Source organism: Halichoerus grypus, chromosome 5 (genome assembly GCF_964656455.1).
Source record: "Halichoerus grypus chromosome 5, mHalGry1.hap1.1, whole genome shotgun sequence".
NCBI lineage: Eukaryota > Metazoa > Chordata > Mammalia > Carnivora > Phocidae > Halichoerus > Halichoerus grypus.
Genome location: NC_135716.1, coordinates 15,709,092 through 15,723,505, shown reverse-complemented (window position 1 = coordinate 15,723,505; position 14,414 = coordinate 15,709,092). Strand labels below are relative to the sequence as shown.

Sequence of the window (14,414 nt, the reverse complement as noted above, 5' to 3'; positions counted from 1 at the left end):
GGGGGGCCCCTCAGGAAGTCAACAGCAGGTGACATAAATATAGGTTGAATAAATGCATGAAAGAACAAAAGAAACAAAGGAAATGGAAGGAGGAATGAAAGGACTTGATGAATTTTTCCAGCTTCACAATAGGATATACCCCCATTGCCTTCCAGAACTTGCAGCTAGGAGTTTATTAAGCATTCAATATCCATTGACTCCTACTATGTCCTATGTGCTTGGGATGTAAGAATGAGACAGGATTCTGTGCTCAGCTCACCTGCTACCCTGGGGGTCAGATATCTACACAGCCTACTACAATATAAGATGATCTGATGGGCAAATTCACTCATTTATTCATTCTTGAATCCAGTCTCAGATGTGGAAGGGAGGGCAAGAACTCAGGCCTGAGCAGAAGGAGAGGTTCGCCTAGGACTGGGGGGCACTGACCACAGCTTCTCCTACCCACCCCACCGAGAACTTAGGAGCTGAAATTGTTCATAAGAGTTGTCTGCTTTGGGTGCGAAGATCCAGGCATTTATGCTTCTGCCTTGATCAGTCACTGTTGTGGGCTGCCCAGGAAGAGTGTGACTTTGGGAGAGGCTGTTCTGTACAACTGAGGCAATCCCTGAGGGGGGCTGACAGCTGAGAGCTCTCTGCTCATAGCACTCCCAGAAGTTGGGCAACCAGTCTTCTCTATTTATTTATTTATTTTTTGGGGGGGGTGCGGAGAGAGAGATAAGGCAGAGGGAGAGGGAAAGAGAGAATCTTTTTTTTTTTTTTTTTTTTTTAAAGATTTTATTTATTTATTTGACAGAGAGAGAGATAGCGAGAGCAGGAACACAAGCAGGGGGAGTGGGAGAGGGAGAAGCAGGCTTCCCGCTGAGCAGGGAGCCCGATGTGGGACTCGATCCCAGGACCCTGGGATCATGACCTGAGCCGAAGGCAGATGCTTAACGACTGAGCCACCCAGGCGCCCTGGAAAGAGAGAATCTTAAACAAGCTCCACGCTGGGCTCAATCTCATGACCTTGAGATCATGACCTGAGCTGAAATCAAGAGTCGGACGCTTAACTGACTGAGCCACCCAGGCACCCCAACAAGTCTTTTCTTAAAAGGGAATCTGAGTGACACATTTCTGTGTCCATCAGTCATGGACTATGGGGCCTGACTTCTCTGCCCTATTTCCTACCATTGTTCATCTCATTTATTTTGCCCCTTACTGTTTCTTGAGCATGTCAAGCATCTCAAGGTCTTTTCCCTTATTGTTCCTCTGTCTTAATTGTTCCTCCCTTAGATAACTGGATGGTTCTTACTTTCTCTTCCTTCAGATTTCCACTGAAATATCTCCTTATCTGAGAGAACATTCATCACCACCTTAACCAAAATAGTAGACCTTCCTCAGCATGAGAGAGAGAGAGAGACAGAAATAGATATATAGATAAATAGACATGGTTGTATTGCTCATTGATGGTCTCCCCCACACTATTTTGTGTACTGTTACATCCTCAGTGCCTAAGAATATACAGTAACGGGCACATAAGAGGTTCTCAACAAATATTTGTTAAGAGTCAGACACTGTGCTAGGTTCTAAAATAGAGTGGTGAGCAAAAACAGGGACGAACTCTGCCTTCATGGAGCTTGACATTTGTTTGGGAAGGCAAAATAAAATAACAATCATGCAAATAAAAATAAAGTTGCAGTCATAAGTTAGGCTACTTTTGTGGAGAGAAACGTGGTGCTAGAAGGGCACATAACAGGGATTTGACCCTGTCAGGAAGGGTGTGGAAAGCTTTTGTGAGGAAGTGATGTATGAGCTGAAATCTAAAGGATGAACAGGCTTTGACTAGGTGAAGAAAGGTGACAGATTCAAATTTATCTATGGAAGAGATCACTCTGGACTCATTGAGGAGATTGGATGAGAAGGGGCAATGATGGTCATCTGTAGGATTGTTAGTGTGCTCCTGAAATCCTTCAGGTGAGGGTGATAGTTGTCTGAATTTATGGTGGCCCAGGTGGTTGGGAGAAGTATCTGGATTTGAGAATTCTATGTGAAGTACACAGCAGATGAGGCTTATGGATTGTATACGGGAGGTGAGGGAAAAGGGAGGTGACAAAAAGGACTTCTGGGCCTCTGCAGAACTGAATGGATGGTTGGGAGAGAATATTGGAAGAGGAATAGGTTTATTTTGTGTTTGTATGTCTATATGGGAGAAGAAAGTGAGAAACAGATTTTCACTTTGGACATTTTGGTTTTGAGGTGTTACTGAGACCTCTAAGATGAGACGTCAAGTAGACCATTGGTGATAAGAGTGAACAGCTCAGAAATGTAGCCTGGGCTGGAGATATAAAATTTGTGAGTCGTCTGCACAGGTGGTATTTTAAAATGTGGAAGCGAATGAGGTTGCCCACACAGAGGACATTTCAGGATAAGAGAGAGGTCCTGGGGTGGCATTAAGGAATGTCAACATTTAGAGAAGACTGGGCTTGCAAAGGAGACTATCAGGACTGCTAAAGATGTCAGAGGACAATGAGGATAATGTGGTGTCTAAAAGAGTGTTTCTATCATCAGCTTATACAAGATACACCAATATCTTGGGGCGCTTGGGTGGCTCAGTTGGTTGACTCTTGATTTTGGCTGAGGTCATGATCTCAGGCTCCTGGGAATGAGCCCCAAGTTGGGCTCCATACTCAGCCGGGAGTCTGCTTCTCTTCTTCTTCCTCTGCCCCTCTACCCCTTGTTCATGCGCACTCACTCTCTCAAATAAATAAAATAAATCTTTAAAAAATTATACTGATGTCTTATGTTCATGTTGTTTTCTGAAAGTCCTCATTTATTTCAATGATAAGGATATAATCTAGGGCAAAAGATAACTAAAGATTAACAAGGCTCTGTTAAAATGAAAGTGTTTCTAGAAGAGGAATTCTCAGCAGTCTCAAAACTCCTGAAAGAGGCCTTAGGACTGAAAAATACCAACACAGAGGTCAATGGTGATCTTAGTGATTTACTGCTTTTGCTGCAGAAGAAACGAGTTAAAACGTCAGCGGGAAGCCATAAAATGGAAACACTGTGAGAGGGAAAATAAATAAATAAATAAATAAATAAATAAATAAATAAATAAATAAAGCCAAAGAACTATTTTGGGATGGAAGTGGTAGAATTGAGAGGTTAGTTGTTAGTGTAAGGATTCCAAGAAGGTGGGAAGGAAAGTGAGTACCAGTAAAGGGCTCCTTTTAAATGCGGACCAATCCTCCGTTGTAACAGGAGGGAAGAGAGAGACATAAGTAGATTTGTAGGCTTGATATGGGGGAGACGAAGGGATTGCCTTCCATTTTCTCTGTAATGAAAGACCAGAGTTTCAGTGCTTCTCTGGGTCTTATTAATAACGGCGCCTTGTTAACGAATTGTTTTGTGCGTGGGTGGATGCCTCAGCGGTTCAACTGTTTCGCAGATAGCTAAATATACGTCCCTGTTCACAGCGGTGGCAACGGAAACAACAGGAGCTTAGTAAATGCTCGGTTCATTTTTCTTGTACTGATGATGATAAAGCCGAGGATGCCCTGATGGCAAGGGAAAGTATTCGCTCCAGTCGGGCCCCTGTTATAAGGCGCCTGACAAGTGTGAGGAGTGAGAATCAAGTGGACAGACCACAGACAGCGCGAGGGAAGGAAATCCACCAGCACGCCCCTTCTGGTCCGGGACCCTAAGGGTTAAGACCAACGAGACCTGGCCATCCCTGCTTCCTAGAGAGGCTCCGACAAAGCCTGCAGGGGGGCTTGGGTGACTTCCTGTTTCTGCCTTCCGGGCTGGAGAGTTTAGGACCTTGGGTTGGTGGGGTCAGAAGGAGCTAGGCTCCTTGCTCCGGGACGGCTGGGTCTGCTGGGGTGCTGGGCGCCTCGTGTGTGGCCCCCGGAACAGTGAGTTCCTTCTCGGGGGGAAGGGAGCCAAGGGCTACGGGCTGGAGGAGTGGCCACTGCACCACCCGGGCTGCGGTGTGTGCCCGGAGAGGGATCCCGCGGCTGCGAGGGGCCGAGGCCCAGGATCTCCCGCCGCCCCGGCCATCGCGCTGCCCTCGCCTCCCTCGCCTGGCGGGTCCCTTAAAGGACTTGTCGGCTGGAGACGATCTGGCCTCCTGGAACTTTACCCCCGCAGCGCACCCGGCCTCTGCCCCCTGCCAGCGGTTCCTAAAGCTAAGCTTCAGGCAGTGCCTTTTCTTTGGAAGACTTTCTAATCCAAAGCACGGCCCCATCCTAAGCAACTCTGCTCTAGGACAGCGAAAACAGCCCATCTCTGTGGAGTGACATCTAAGGGACAGCCTTGTAATACCATTTATGGCCTGAGTTTGCTACCGTTTTGCTGAGCCAGTGTTCCTGAGAGTCCCCTACTACCAAAATTAATAGTTTCTTATCAGGGAAAGTGCTGCACGGGTCTCTGTTACCCGGACTTTTACTTCGTTTGTAAAGACTTTGATGGAAATAGATAACTCAGCAAAACATATTACTCCATGTGAACAATTTCCTTTTTTACCCTTTTAGGTGTGTGGGTTCCCCCCCCCCAAACGTTAGGGCTATTTGTAATTTAGACTAGTTTCACCTTTTCCTGTAACAAATCCCTAGTTGCTGAGGGTGCTTCGGGAATACCAGCTTCGTTTGGTATCCCGTCTATAGATATAAATCTTTTTTTTTTTTTTAATCCAGCTAATATTTTCCAAAATAAAGGTCCTCTTTGAGATTCATTTGCAGTTTGGGGTTATGCCCAGCTCTGTCTCCTGTTCTGGTTTACTGTAATAGATAAGAGTGTGAAAGTCAGTATCCAGACAGGCTTGGGACTGAATTCTGCTCTACTGCTTTCTGGTTTTGTGACCTTGGGAAAGTTTCTTAGTGTCTTTTTTGTTCATCTATAATAACATGCTGGTAATTGTTTATAGATCTCCAAGGACTATTGTGAAAATTAAATGAGAAATATTATGTGTAAAGTATTTAGCTCACTTCCTGGCACATAATAGGCAGTGATAAGGTGAAAATTACACATTTTTTATACTCCTCCAAAAACAAAGTTTTCCATGTGTGCCTTTGTACATTCTTATCTTAGGCTCTTGTTTTTCCTGAATAATGTTCTTTATATCCTGAAATGGATTGCAAATCCATATATACCTGCCTTCCAGTGATAGATCAGTCCCTTAAAGTAGGTCAAGAATCATAGTTGACTCCAGAAGATAAAGTTTAGGCTAAAAGGAATATTGTGATTATGATAGATTGAGAAAGTAAGAGGCAAGGAAGAGTTCCCTCATTAGCTTCCTTTTTATCTTTAGAGGTTATTGGCTGTAATTATTCTAGCCCTGCTTTGTCCTATTTTTTTCTTTCTTTCTTTTTTTTCCTGATTATATAAATTCTAACTTTATTTTGAGATTGAACTTCGAATGTTTCATCCTGCTGTCAAGCGCCAGCATATTCTTTCTGAACAGAGTGCTTTCTCTTTAGCTGCTTCTTATATCTGCATATCCATTTTTTGAAGTCTTGTTATTGTTGCCTTTTCCAAAAAAACCTTCATGTTTTCAATTAAAAGTGCTTTTAAACTCTGAGTGGACAATGAGTATTAGTATTCATTCTGTTTTTGAAGCTTGATCCTCAGACTTTAATATGAAGATTTAATTTTTTTATTGGCATGTCCTTAGAAAAAGTAAATTGGGTTAACCTTAATTCAAAACACTTGCATCTGAGATAAGATTTTTTTTTTTTTCCCAAACATACTTCTAAAGACCATATTTCTTTTTTTCAGTCTGGTGCGCAGAACATTCTGTGCCTATGGTTACAGTTGTTATGTTGCAATGGTTGGGAAGGAAGGAAAAATAATACATTTTAGCTGGTGCCTGCAAGCATAACCTGTTTCCTTCCACAGGATTTCTGATCCCTACCCTGGCTGTGACCACTGATGGAGCAAGAGCAAAAACTGTTGGTCTCAGATTCTAGTGGCTTCAAGGAGAGGGAGAGTTTGAAAAGCCCTTTTACAGGTGAGGGATCAAGAAGATGATCTGGATCGATTGGAAATTCAATGTAAGATGTGCCATGGAGGGCTATAGACTGTGTAGAAAGAACAGGGCGTTTGAATGGGACAAACTTTAATTTGATTCCTGCTCTGTTGCTTTGTTGCTTACAAGCTATGTTAACTTTTACAACCTCAGTTTTCTCATCTTTAGGAAAAATGAGTATCTGTCTCATATTTTTTAGGATTAATGAGATACTATATGCCAAGCTATTGTTCTTTATAAATAGTAGGTATCATTGTTATTTCTGTATTTTCTCAGATTTTAACTAAAGTATCATCAAGTTTTCACCTTAGAATGTGTCTTATTCAGGTTCTCCCCTACTCAGATCCCCTTTTTTCTTTTAAGTCTTCTAGAATAAAGTTTAATGAAGTTTTTAGATCAATAAACCCCCCCTTGGTAATTGCTGACAGCTGTTCAAATTCCTCATTAGTGTTGTTACTGTGCACAAAAAAATTCACCTGCTTCTCATGAACACTTAGAGTAGAAAAACTAAAACCTGCTTTAAACACTTTAAAAGACTTACGAGGTTTTACTTTCTTATTCTTTCCCTTCCCCTGCAATTCAGAATTTCCTTCCCCTGGTAGAGATTAGGGAATATGTTTAGAATATTTGTTTATTCTTACAGGAGATGAAAGTAAGAATAATTTGGAAACTGCTCAACACAATAATTCCAAGGCAGAGAAAGAGAGAGCCTCAAAATGGTCTAAAAGAGATGGCCCCCAAAAATGTAAGCCTGAGGGTACAAAAGAAATTCCATTGACATGGTCCCAAGGAGATGAGATCTGGTGTAATGATTCCTGTGAGAATGATGGCAAGTCAGAGAATCAGGGAAATTCTACAGGAAAAGATGAAAAACCCAATCACTGGAGTTGGGACCCAGGGGAGCACTGCAGTGTCTCTGTCCGGCAGAATTCGATCTTCAGAGACAAACCCTACAAATGTTCTGAATGTTGGAAAAGCTTCAATAACAGTTCTCATTTGCGTATTCACCAGAGGACCCACTCAGGAGAAAAACCTTATAAATGCTCTGAGTGTGGGAAATGCTTCAGTAACAGCTCTCATCTGATTCAACATCTGAGAACACACACAGGAGAGAAGCCCTACCAGTGTGGTGAATGTGGGAAAAGCTTCAGCAATACCTCCCATCTCATTATCCATGAGAGGACTCACACGGGAGAGAAACCCTATAAATGTCCTGAGTGTGGGAAGAGCTTTAGTAGCAGCTCCCACCTGATTCAGCACCACAGATCACATACCGGTGAAAAACCATATGAATGTCCTGTTTGTGGGAAATGCTTCAGCCACAGTTATGTCCTAATAGAACATCAGAGGATTCACACCGGAGAAAAACCTTATAAGTGCCCTGACTGTGGAAAGAGTTTTAGTCAGAGTTCTAGCCTGATTCGCCACCAGCGGACCCACACAGGTGAGAAGCCCTACAAATGTCTCGAGTGTGGAAAAAGCTTTGGTTGTAATTCGACCCTAATAAAGCATCAGAGAATTCATACGGGAGAGAAACCCTATCAGTGTACAGAATGTGGGAAGAGTTTCAGTCGAAGTTCAAACCTGATTACGCACCGGAAAACCCACACAGGAGAAAAGCCCTATGAAAGTTCCGAATATGAGGAAAGCTTGAGTCAGAACTGCAGTGTGATAGAAGAATGCAGACTCCAGCCAGGGGAGAAACCATACAAATGTTGTGAATGCGGAAAGCGTTTTGGTCTCAGCTCCCATCTCATTAGACATCAGAGAACACATACAGGAGAAAAACCTTACCGGTGTTCGGAGTGTTGGAAAACTTTCAGCCAGAGTTCCACCCTGGTGATTCACCAAAGGACGCACACAGGAGAGAGACCTTATAAGTGTCCTGACTGCGGCGAGTGCTTTAGTCAGAGCTTTAATCTTATCAGGCACCGGCGGACTCATATGGGAGAAAAACCTTTCAAATGCACAGACTGTGAGAAATGCTTCAGCAGAAGTGCCTATCTCAATCAGCATCGGAAAATTCACACAGAAAAGTCTTTCAAGTCTCCTGAAGTTGAAGATTTTCCTCATGGGTGGACTTAGAAAAACTGTCCAGCGGAAATGGCCCTCATCTCTTCTTTTTCGGTCCCAAATCCATCTTCTTCTTGAGTCCCAAAGCCTGTTTATTTATTTATTTATTTATTTATTTATTTATTTTCCTTTTCTTACTGGGACATTACAATGAAGGTGTTGCTACAAAGTTTTTTGGTGTGTTTGCCATAATGTCTGGAAAAAGTCAACCTCCCAGGTTAGAGGATGGGAAGGCCCCGATCTCCAGCTCATTACATCTGCCCAGTGAGAGAGGCTGCCAATGATGGAGAAGAAATGTTTTTTTGATTAAGGTAAGATTGGAATAGCTTCAAAGGCAAACATAGAGAGAAATCTTGGGAATAAGGACATCTGAGAGCTTGAAGCTGAGCTAGCCATTGAATTTCCCTATTTCCTCTTGCCTGATTGGGTGGCAATAATTCATTACTGGCCTCAGGGATTTATCCAGAGAAAGATTCTTTTTGAATAAATAATGTGATTTCCTGGCTGTTTTGGTGGCTCCTAAGAAAGAAAAGACTCATTTTTTGAAATGCATTTTTATTTGCTGAAAATTAACTTTTGTAGTGTTTAGAACTATATTGTCTAATACAATAGCCACTAGCCACTTGTAGCTATTTAAGTAAATTTATATTGAGATGAAATGAAATTTAAAATCTGGTTCCTTAGTTGCTTTAACCACTTGCCAAGCACTCAATAGCCACACTCGACTGGTGACTGCTGTATGGGATATCATATAAAGTTCTTTCTTTCAAGATTATTATTCTTGACAGACTCATAAAGATTTCCTATAAGACTGTAGGAAATGTGCTATGAGGTGTCTGTTCTCCAAGAAGAATTGCAACATAGAGTAGAAATGGGATAGAGGCACTCAGTCTAGAGACTGGCCATTCTAATGCTTGTATGTCTTCTGTTCAGCCATCTTGGTAATCTAGTGATATGATCCCATTGTCTTGGCCAAAGCCAGATTAAGAGGTAGAATTCTTAAATTGTTTAAAAATTTTTAACCAATAGTCTTTTTCCCTCGGTTTTCTCATTACACAACTGCTGGTCAGATCAGATGCGGGGTTCTTTTTCTTTTTCTAATGATTAAACCCCTGAGTCTGAGCCAATGTGCAGGGACGGTTTGCCATTGGAGACCAAGACTCCTTAGTTCCAGTCTTGACAGTTTTCTTTTGCCCTCCTGACTTACAGGGTGTGTGGATCCTCCCTGTTTGTCTGTCCAATGGGAATGATGCCTTGGAAAGTATTAAGTTATTTCCTGTGCTCCTAGCCCCTATGTTTTCCTGCCAGTGCAAGGAGTAGATGTGTAGGAAGGTCAAGACTCCTGAATTGCTCAGGATTTCTTTTCTCATTTTTGGATTCGAAATATATTTTATGAAGACCATGTAGAGATACAAATTAGGAATGTGGAGCCAGAAAGGGCCAATGAGACCTGCTGCAAAGGGCTGTAGCTGGTAGATCACTGAATTGCATGGGGAATATTTCTTCTTTCATGATCGTACTATGCCTGATACTGGTTAAGCAATTAAGCTGTTTTGTATTGTTACAGGATTCAAAATTTAACCAAAAGTTAACAAAAGACTTACGAAGCATTTGGGGTGATTTACTGCTTTTAAAAAAGGGGAGAACATAATTGGGTATCATTGGCTTTTACGTGACCCTCACCTAAGCATCTTTTTACCTTTGTATGTTAGGTAGGATTGTGCAAATTGTCTTCGACTGTAATATCTGGGGACAAGTGTTGGCAGTATTTTTAACCACAGACAACTAAGAGTTTGATTAATGTTTGATAATTAAATTTGGGCATTTGCTATCGAGGCCGAAATTCAGTTGCAAGGCAGGAGCTGTTGGGGTGGTGCACCATCGTCAATCACATTATATGTCGCAGGTAACCACTCTAAACCTGCTTCCTCGTCTGTGAAGCCGAGAGACTGCCTGCCTCATGGGGTTTCTGTAAGGATTAAATAAATGTTTGCAAAGCAGCTAGCAGCTAGTGCTTAAAATATAACAAGGTCTAAATACATGGTAATGGGTTATTATTGATTGAAATAAATTGAAAACTGACCTCCCCACATTTGTAGAAGAAGCAGTGCAACCCCAACTTCTCCTGCATGTGAATTCTTTATGACCAACCTCGGGAACCCTGAGGAATAAGGTTTTGTAAAAGCACAAGACTATATATCGTGTTTCAAGTTTGCAGAACTTTTGAAAACCCTTTTGATTCGGCTTATTGAATTTTTTTGTTCTTGAAACAAAGGGGTTCAGTTTAAGTCCGGAAAGAACAAAACCGCAAGTTTAATTTCAGCTAATTCCCGTCTGAAGAGATTAACAGCAGGTACAGTTTCTGTCCTATCAGCATCACCTACTCTGTTTTATGACTGCCCACGATTACATAAAACCTGTTTCACAAACCTCGATGTCTGTAGAATCATAGATGATCACATTTTAGATGGGCTAAGATGGGCTCCATGAGTAAAACAATTTAGCAAGAAGCATTGTCTCTTTAGACTGAAAACTAGGAAAACAGAAGAGATGTGTCACTTACGAGGAGAACATAATAGTAAATCTAATCATATTTGATGCTTTTGCCTCAATTTCATTAATCGGCAAGTAGGTATTTTTTATTTAGCTCCCCAAGAAGTAAATATTCTGTATTCTTTATTTTTCTTGCCAGCACAGAGAATATATAAAGCATTCCTTTTTTTTTTTTTTTAATTTTTTTATTTGACAGAGACACAGCGAGAGAGGGAACACAAGCAGGGGGAGTGGGAGAGGGAGAAGGAGGCTCCCCGCAGAGCAGGGAGCCCGATGTGGGGCTCGATCCCAGGACCCTGGGATCATGACCTGAGCCGAAGGCAGACGCTTAACGACTGAGCCACCCAGGCGCCCCCCCCTTTTTTTTTTTTACTTGCCACACATAATATGATTGGTGATGGTGCACCACCCCAACAGCTCCTGCCTTGCAACTGAATTTCGACCTTTATTTATTTGAGAGAGAGAGAGAGAAAGGGAGAGGGAGCATGAGCTGGGGGAGGGGCAGAGGGAGAAGCAGACTCTCCTCTGAGCAGGGAGCCCGATGCAGAGCTCGATCCCAGGACCCTGGGATCATGACCTGCGCCGAAGGCAGCTGCTTAACCAACTGAGCCACCCAGGTGCCCCAATAAAGCATTCTTATTTAAGTGATTTGTTTCATAGTTTCATTTTAACTAAAGGGAAGACGACTACTCATTTTTTCCTACTCAAAGAAGGGGCTTATATTTTTTTCCCTACAATGGAATGAGGAAATCCATGTTAATGCTTATACTCACAAATGTGGTGGGGAATTCACTCCCTAGCTGCCGTATAGTCTACCAGAAAGCGTGCAAACAGTAAGTCTCTTATCCTAGTACCCGAGGTGAAGGTTTGCTCCCATCATTCCGGGTCATCCAAGTTGGATCTCCAAATGAGCCTTCTCCTTAGTGCTGTACAAACTTCCTCATTGAGGGTGAGAGGTAGTGGAATATGGTTTGTGACTTCTGCCTCTCATACATTAATCCAGTGTGTTCATCTTGGCCAGTCTCACTTTCTGAAATCATGGTAGTGACAAAACCGTCATTGCTTCTTGATTCTGTATTTAAGTTTATGTAATTCCTTTCAAGCAGTGTGGTCATTCATTCAACAGAAATTTACCTGATGCCTAATATGTGGTTAGCAGAAGTTCAAATGACCTTGGGAGGGGCAAATGTAAGGATAACTAGTAGGAAAATGTTCAGCTTTTCGGAAGACTACCTTCTCCTTGCCAACTCTTGAGCTATATAACTTACGCTGAACCCTCCATCTTCAAATCTAATAATTTGATAATCCAAGGAGCTAGAAATAACTGTATATTAAAATGGGTTAGGTTTGCTCTGTGAAAACACAAGCTTGGTGAAGTTTACACAGTGCTTTGCACATAGCAGTGCTCAGTAGTGACTGAGTGGGTGTCATATGCTTATATGTTTTATGCTAATGCCCAAGAGTATGCTTTTCCAGAATATGCCTTCCTGTTAGACTGTCAACTCCTTGAGTGCAGAGAATGGATTTCATTTTTGTAATTCTAATGCCTGACACAAAGCCTGGCATGTGAAGTGTTTATTGGTTTTGGATGAAGGGCATTTGCCAATGGTGAAGTTTACTGGAATAAGCTGTCCAGTCTCAGCATCCCCCCAGGTGCCTTTAACACCATTATCATCCAGTCCATAGAGGCTGGGCTAGCTTGGAAGTGAAAGTGACTTCCTCTAGGAGGCTGGGTCTATCCTCACACTGACCCCTAGAGGACCCTTAAATGTCCCAATTGTTCAGAATCCTCTGGAGGTAAGACCCTGGGCTTTTGGTTCAGACTGTCCAGGATAGGTTCAAAATATGTTTCAAATTCATGTTTCAATCACTTTGTACTCTGTACTTACCTGGTAAGATTTGGTTAGCAGTGAATGAGGTGAGGTGTCTGGCATATTATAGGTGTTAAGAAAATAGTATTTTCCTTCCCTGTCTGCCCTCATCTGCTCATAATTTTGCCAAGGATAGACTCTATGCACAGAAATGTTTAATCATTTCTTGGATTGATTATTTCTAAGTTTCTAAAATAAAGACATTAATAACCTTTAGCTCACAGGTTTGTTGTGAGGATCAGTGAGAGAATACATGTAATGTGCTTAGCATTGCTAGTACCTAGTAATCACTCAGTGTTAGCTGATAGACCATTATAAAATGCCTCTCGACAACCATGGGTCTTCGGATCATCTTTGAAGGTAGCCCCAGAGACTTGGGTGTCCCCTGGGGCCACTAAAATGGTGCAATCCTGTTGTTATTGTTTTCCCCATGAACATGAAGGGGTATGACTAGGAGGAGGTAGCAAGCTGAGTGTGTAGGCTAATAATGTAGCACATCATTATTATTTTATGGCAGATGTTTAGGCAACTGCTGCCTTTTCTGTTTAAAAGGGACCTTTCCTTTAGTTCCCCATCTCTTTTATTTCATTTTTGTTCTCTTTTACCTCTCTTTGGCCCTAACCTTTTCTGCCTTGTCCATCCATATTCTAACCCAAACTTAGGCTTTTTCTACCCTTTATTTTGTCCCCTTTTCTTCCCTTTCCCTCCTTCTCCTCCCAGTGAAGTAGGAATGAAGTCAAGGCTTAGGATGGTCCAAACACTTGGTTATAAAGGTCCAGATGGAAACATGATGCTTGGGAGGACTTCAAGGGCATGTTGCCACTTATAAGCAGAGGTAGCTTATAAGGTAGTGCTAAGACAGCGAGGTTTGTGATCTAACATTGCATGCCTGGTAAAATCAGTAGATGTTCTAGGACTAGACACAGTGCGGGATGAAGTGGATGCTTTGGTTGAAAAAGGATCATGATCAATTTTGAGCCATGTTACATCATATGGATAAATAGATTAAAGAAAATACTAGTTGATTAGACTGGATGAACACAGGTGAAAGATTTTCCCCCTTAAAATAATAGCTTACTTTCTAAACATTAATACTTATTGCTAATTGTAAAATATACAGAGAAGTATAAAGTAGGAAATATGTAAAAGTATGAAGACCAAAATAAAAATGGCCTGTGATCATTTTTTCCAGAGATAACTCACGACGAAAGTTCTGGGATCTTTCCCAATAGCCCTTTTTCTAAGTGTATATCTGAATAAATATTTTTAAGAACTGGATTATACAGAGTGTTTGTGTATGTCTGTATAGAGTATTGTGTCTTGATTTTTTTTCTCTAATCTTATGTCATTGCCAGTTTACTTGTTTTAAATGATTATGAGGTTTTTAATGGCTTCATAATAATATACCGAATGATGTACCATAACAACTCCGAAAGGCTGTGTCTGATTCATCTCTAGGACACCCCGGCCTCGTAGTAAGCGCTCGGTAAATGTTCACGGGATGACTGGCCCCGTTCCGACATTAGGCGGCGTGACTCCCGGCAGCGGTTTCCTCGGAACGAGCTCCACCTCTTCCCGGGTAGGACCCCCGCGGCCAGGGCTGCGGCGGGTAATCTGACCGCGGGACCCAGGGCACGACCCCCTCCACCCCCTCCGCCCCCTCCGCGCCCTCGGCCCCTCGCAGGCAGCTAGCGCCTTCCCATCCGCCCAGCCGGCGGCAGGTCCCCACCCTACGCCCCCACCCCACACCACGCAACATCGCCCTAGCGCCTCACCCGGCGACGCCGCGCGGGCCGCGGTGCCCGCGATTGGCCAAACGCGGCATAGCGCCATCTCGGCCTACCGCGCGGTGCGCGCCCTGATTGGCCGGCGGCGGCGGTGGGCGGGGCGGGCGCCCTGGGCGCGCAGGG

At 42.8% G+C, this 14,414-nt stretch overlaps 1 protein-coding gene across 2 annotated transcripts; it reads left to right on the top strand.

Moving 5' to 3' along the window:
• The first annotated feature begins 3,787 nt into the window (after positions 1 to 3,787).
• Positions 3,788 to 14,164, top strand: ZNF572 (zinc finger protein 572). 2 transcript variants are annotated; one of them, XR_013447698.1, is made up of 4 exons: positions 3,788 to 3,896; positions 5,878 to 5,989; positions 6,651 to 8,391; positions 13,963 to 14,164. XR_013447698.1 is itself a non-coding variant. In XM_036102650.2 (3 exons), the coding sequence occupies exons 2-3, from the start codon at positions 5,911 to 5,913 to the stop codon at positions 8,090 to 8,092; spliced, it is 1,521 nt and encodes a 506-aa protein (XP_035958543.1). In that variant the 5' UTR covers positions 3,788 to 3,896; positions 5,878 to 5,910; the 3' UTR covers positions 8,093 to 11,277. The 2 variants fall into 2 exon arrangements, 1 of the variants encoding a protein (XP_035958543.1); XM_036102650.2 differs by lacking the exon at positions 13,963 to 14,164 and having other exon boundaries at positions 6,651 to 11,277.
• Positions 14,165 to 14,414: the final 250 nt, after the last annotated feature.

Bases quoted from the DNA above. Each gene is read 5' to 3' on its own strand.
- ZNF572 (XM_036102650.2), top strand. From the start codon at position 5,911: ATGGAGCAAGAGCAAAAACTGTTGGTCTCAGATTCTAGTGGCTTCAAG. The intron at 5,990-6,650 runs GTGAGGGATCAA...TTATTCTTACAG, and splicing joins TTTGAAAAGCCCTTTTACAG to GAGATGAAAGTAAGAATAAT.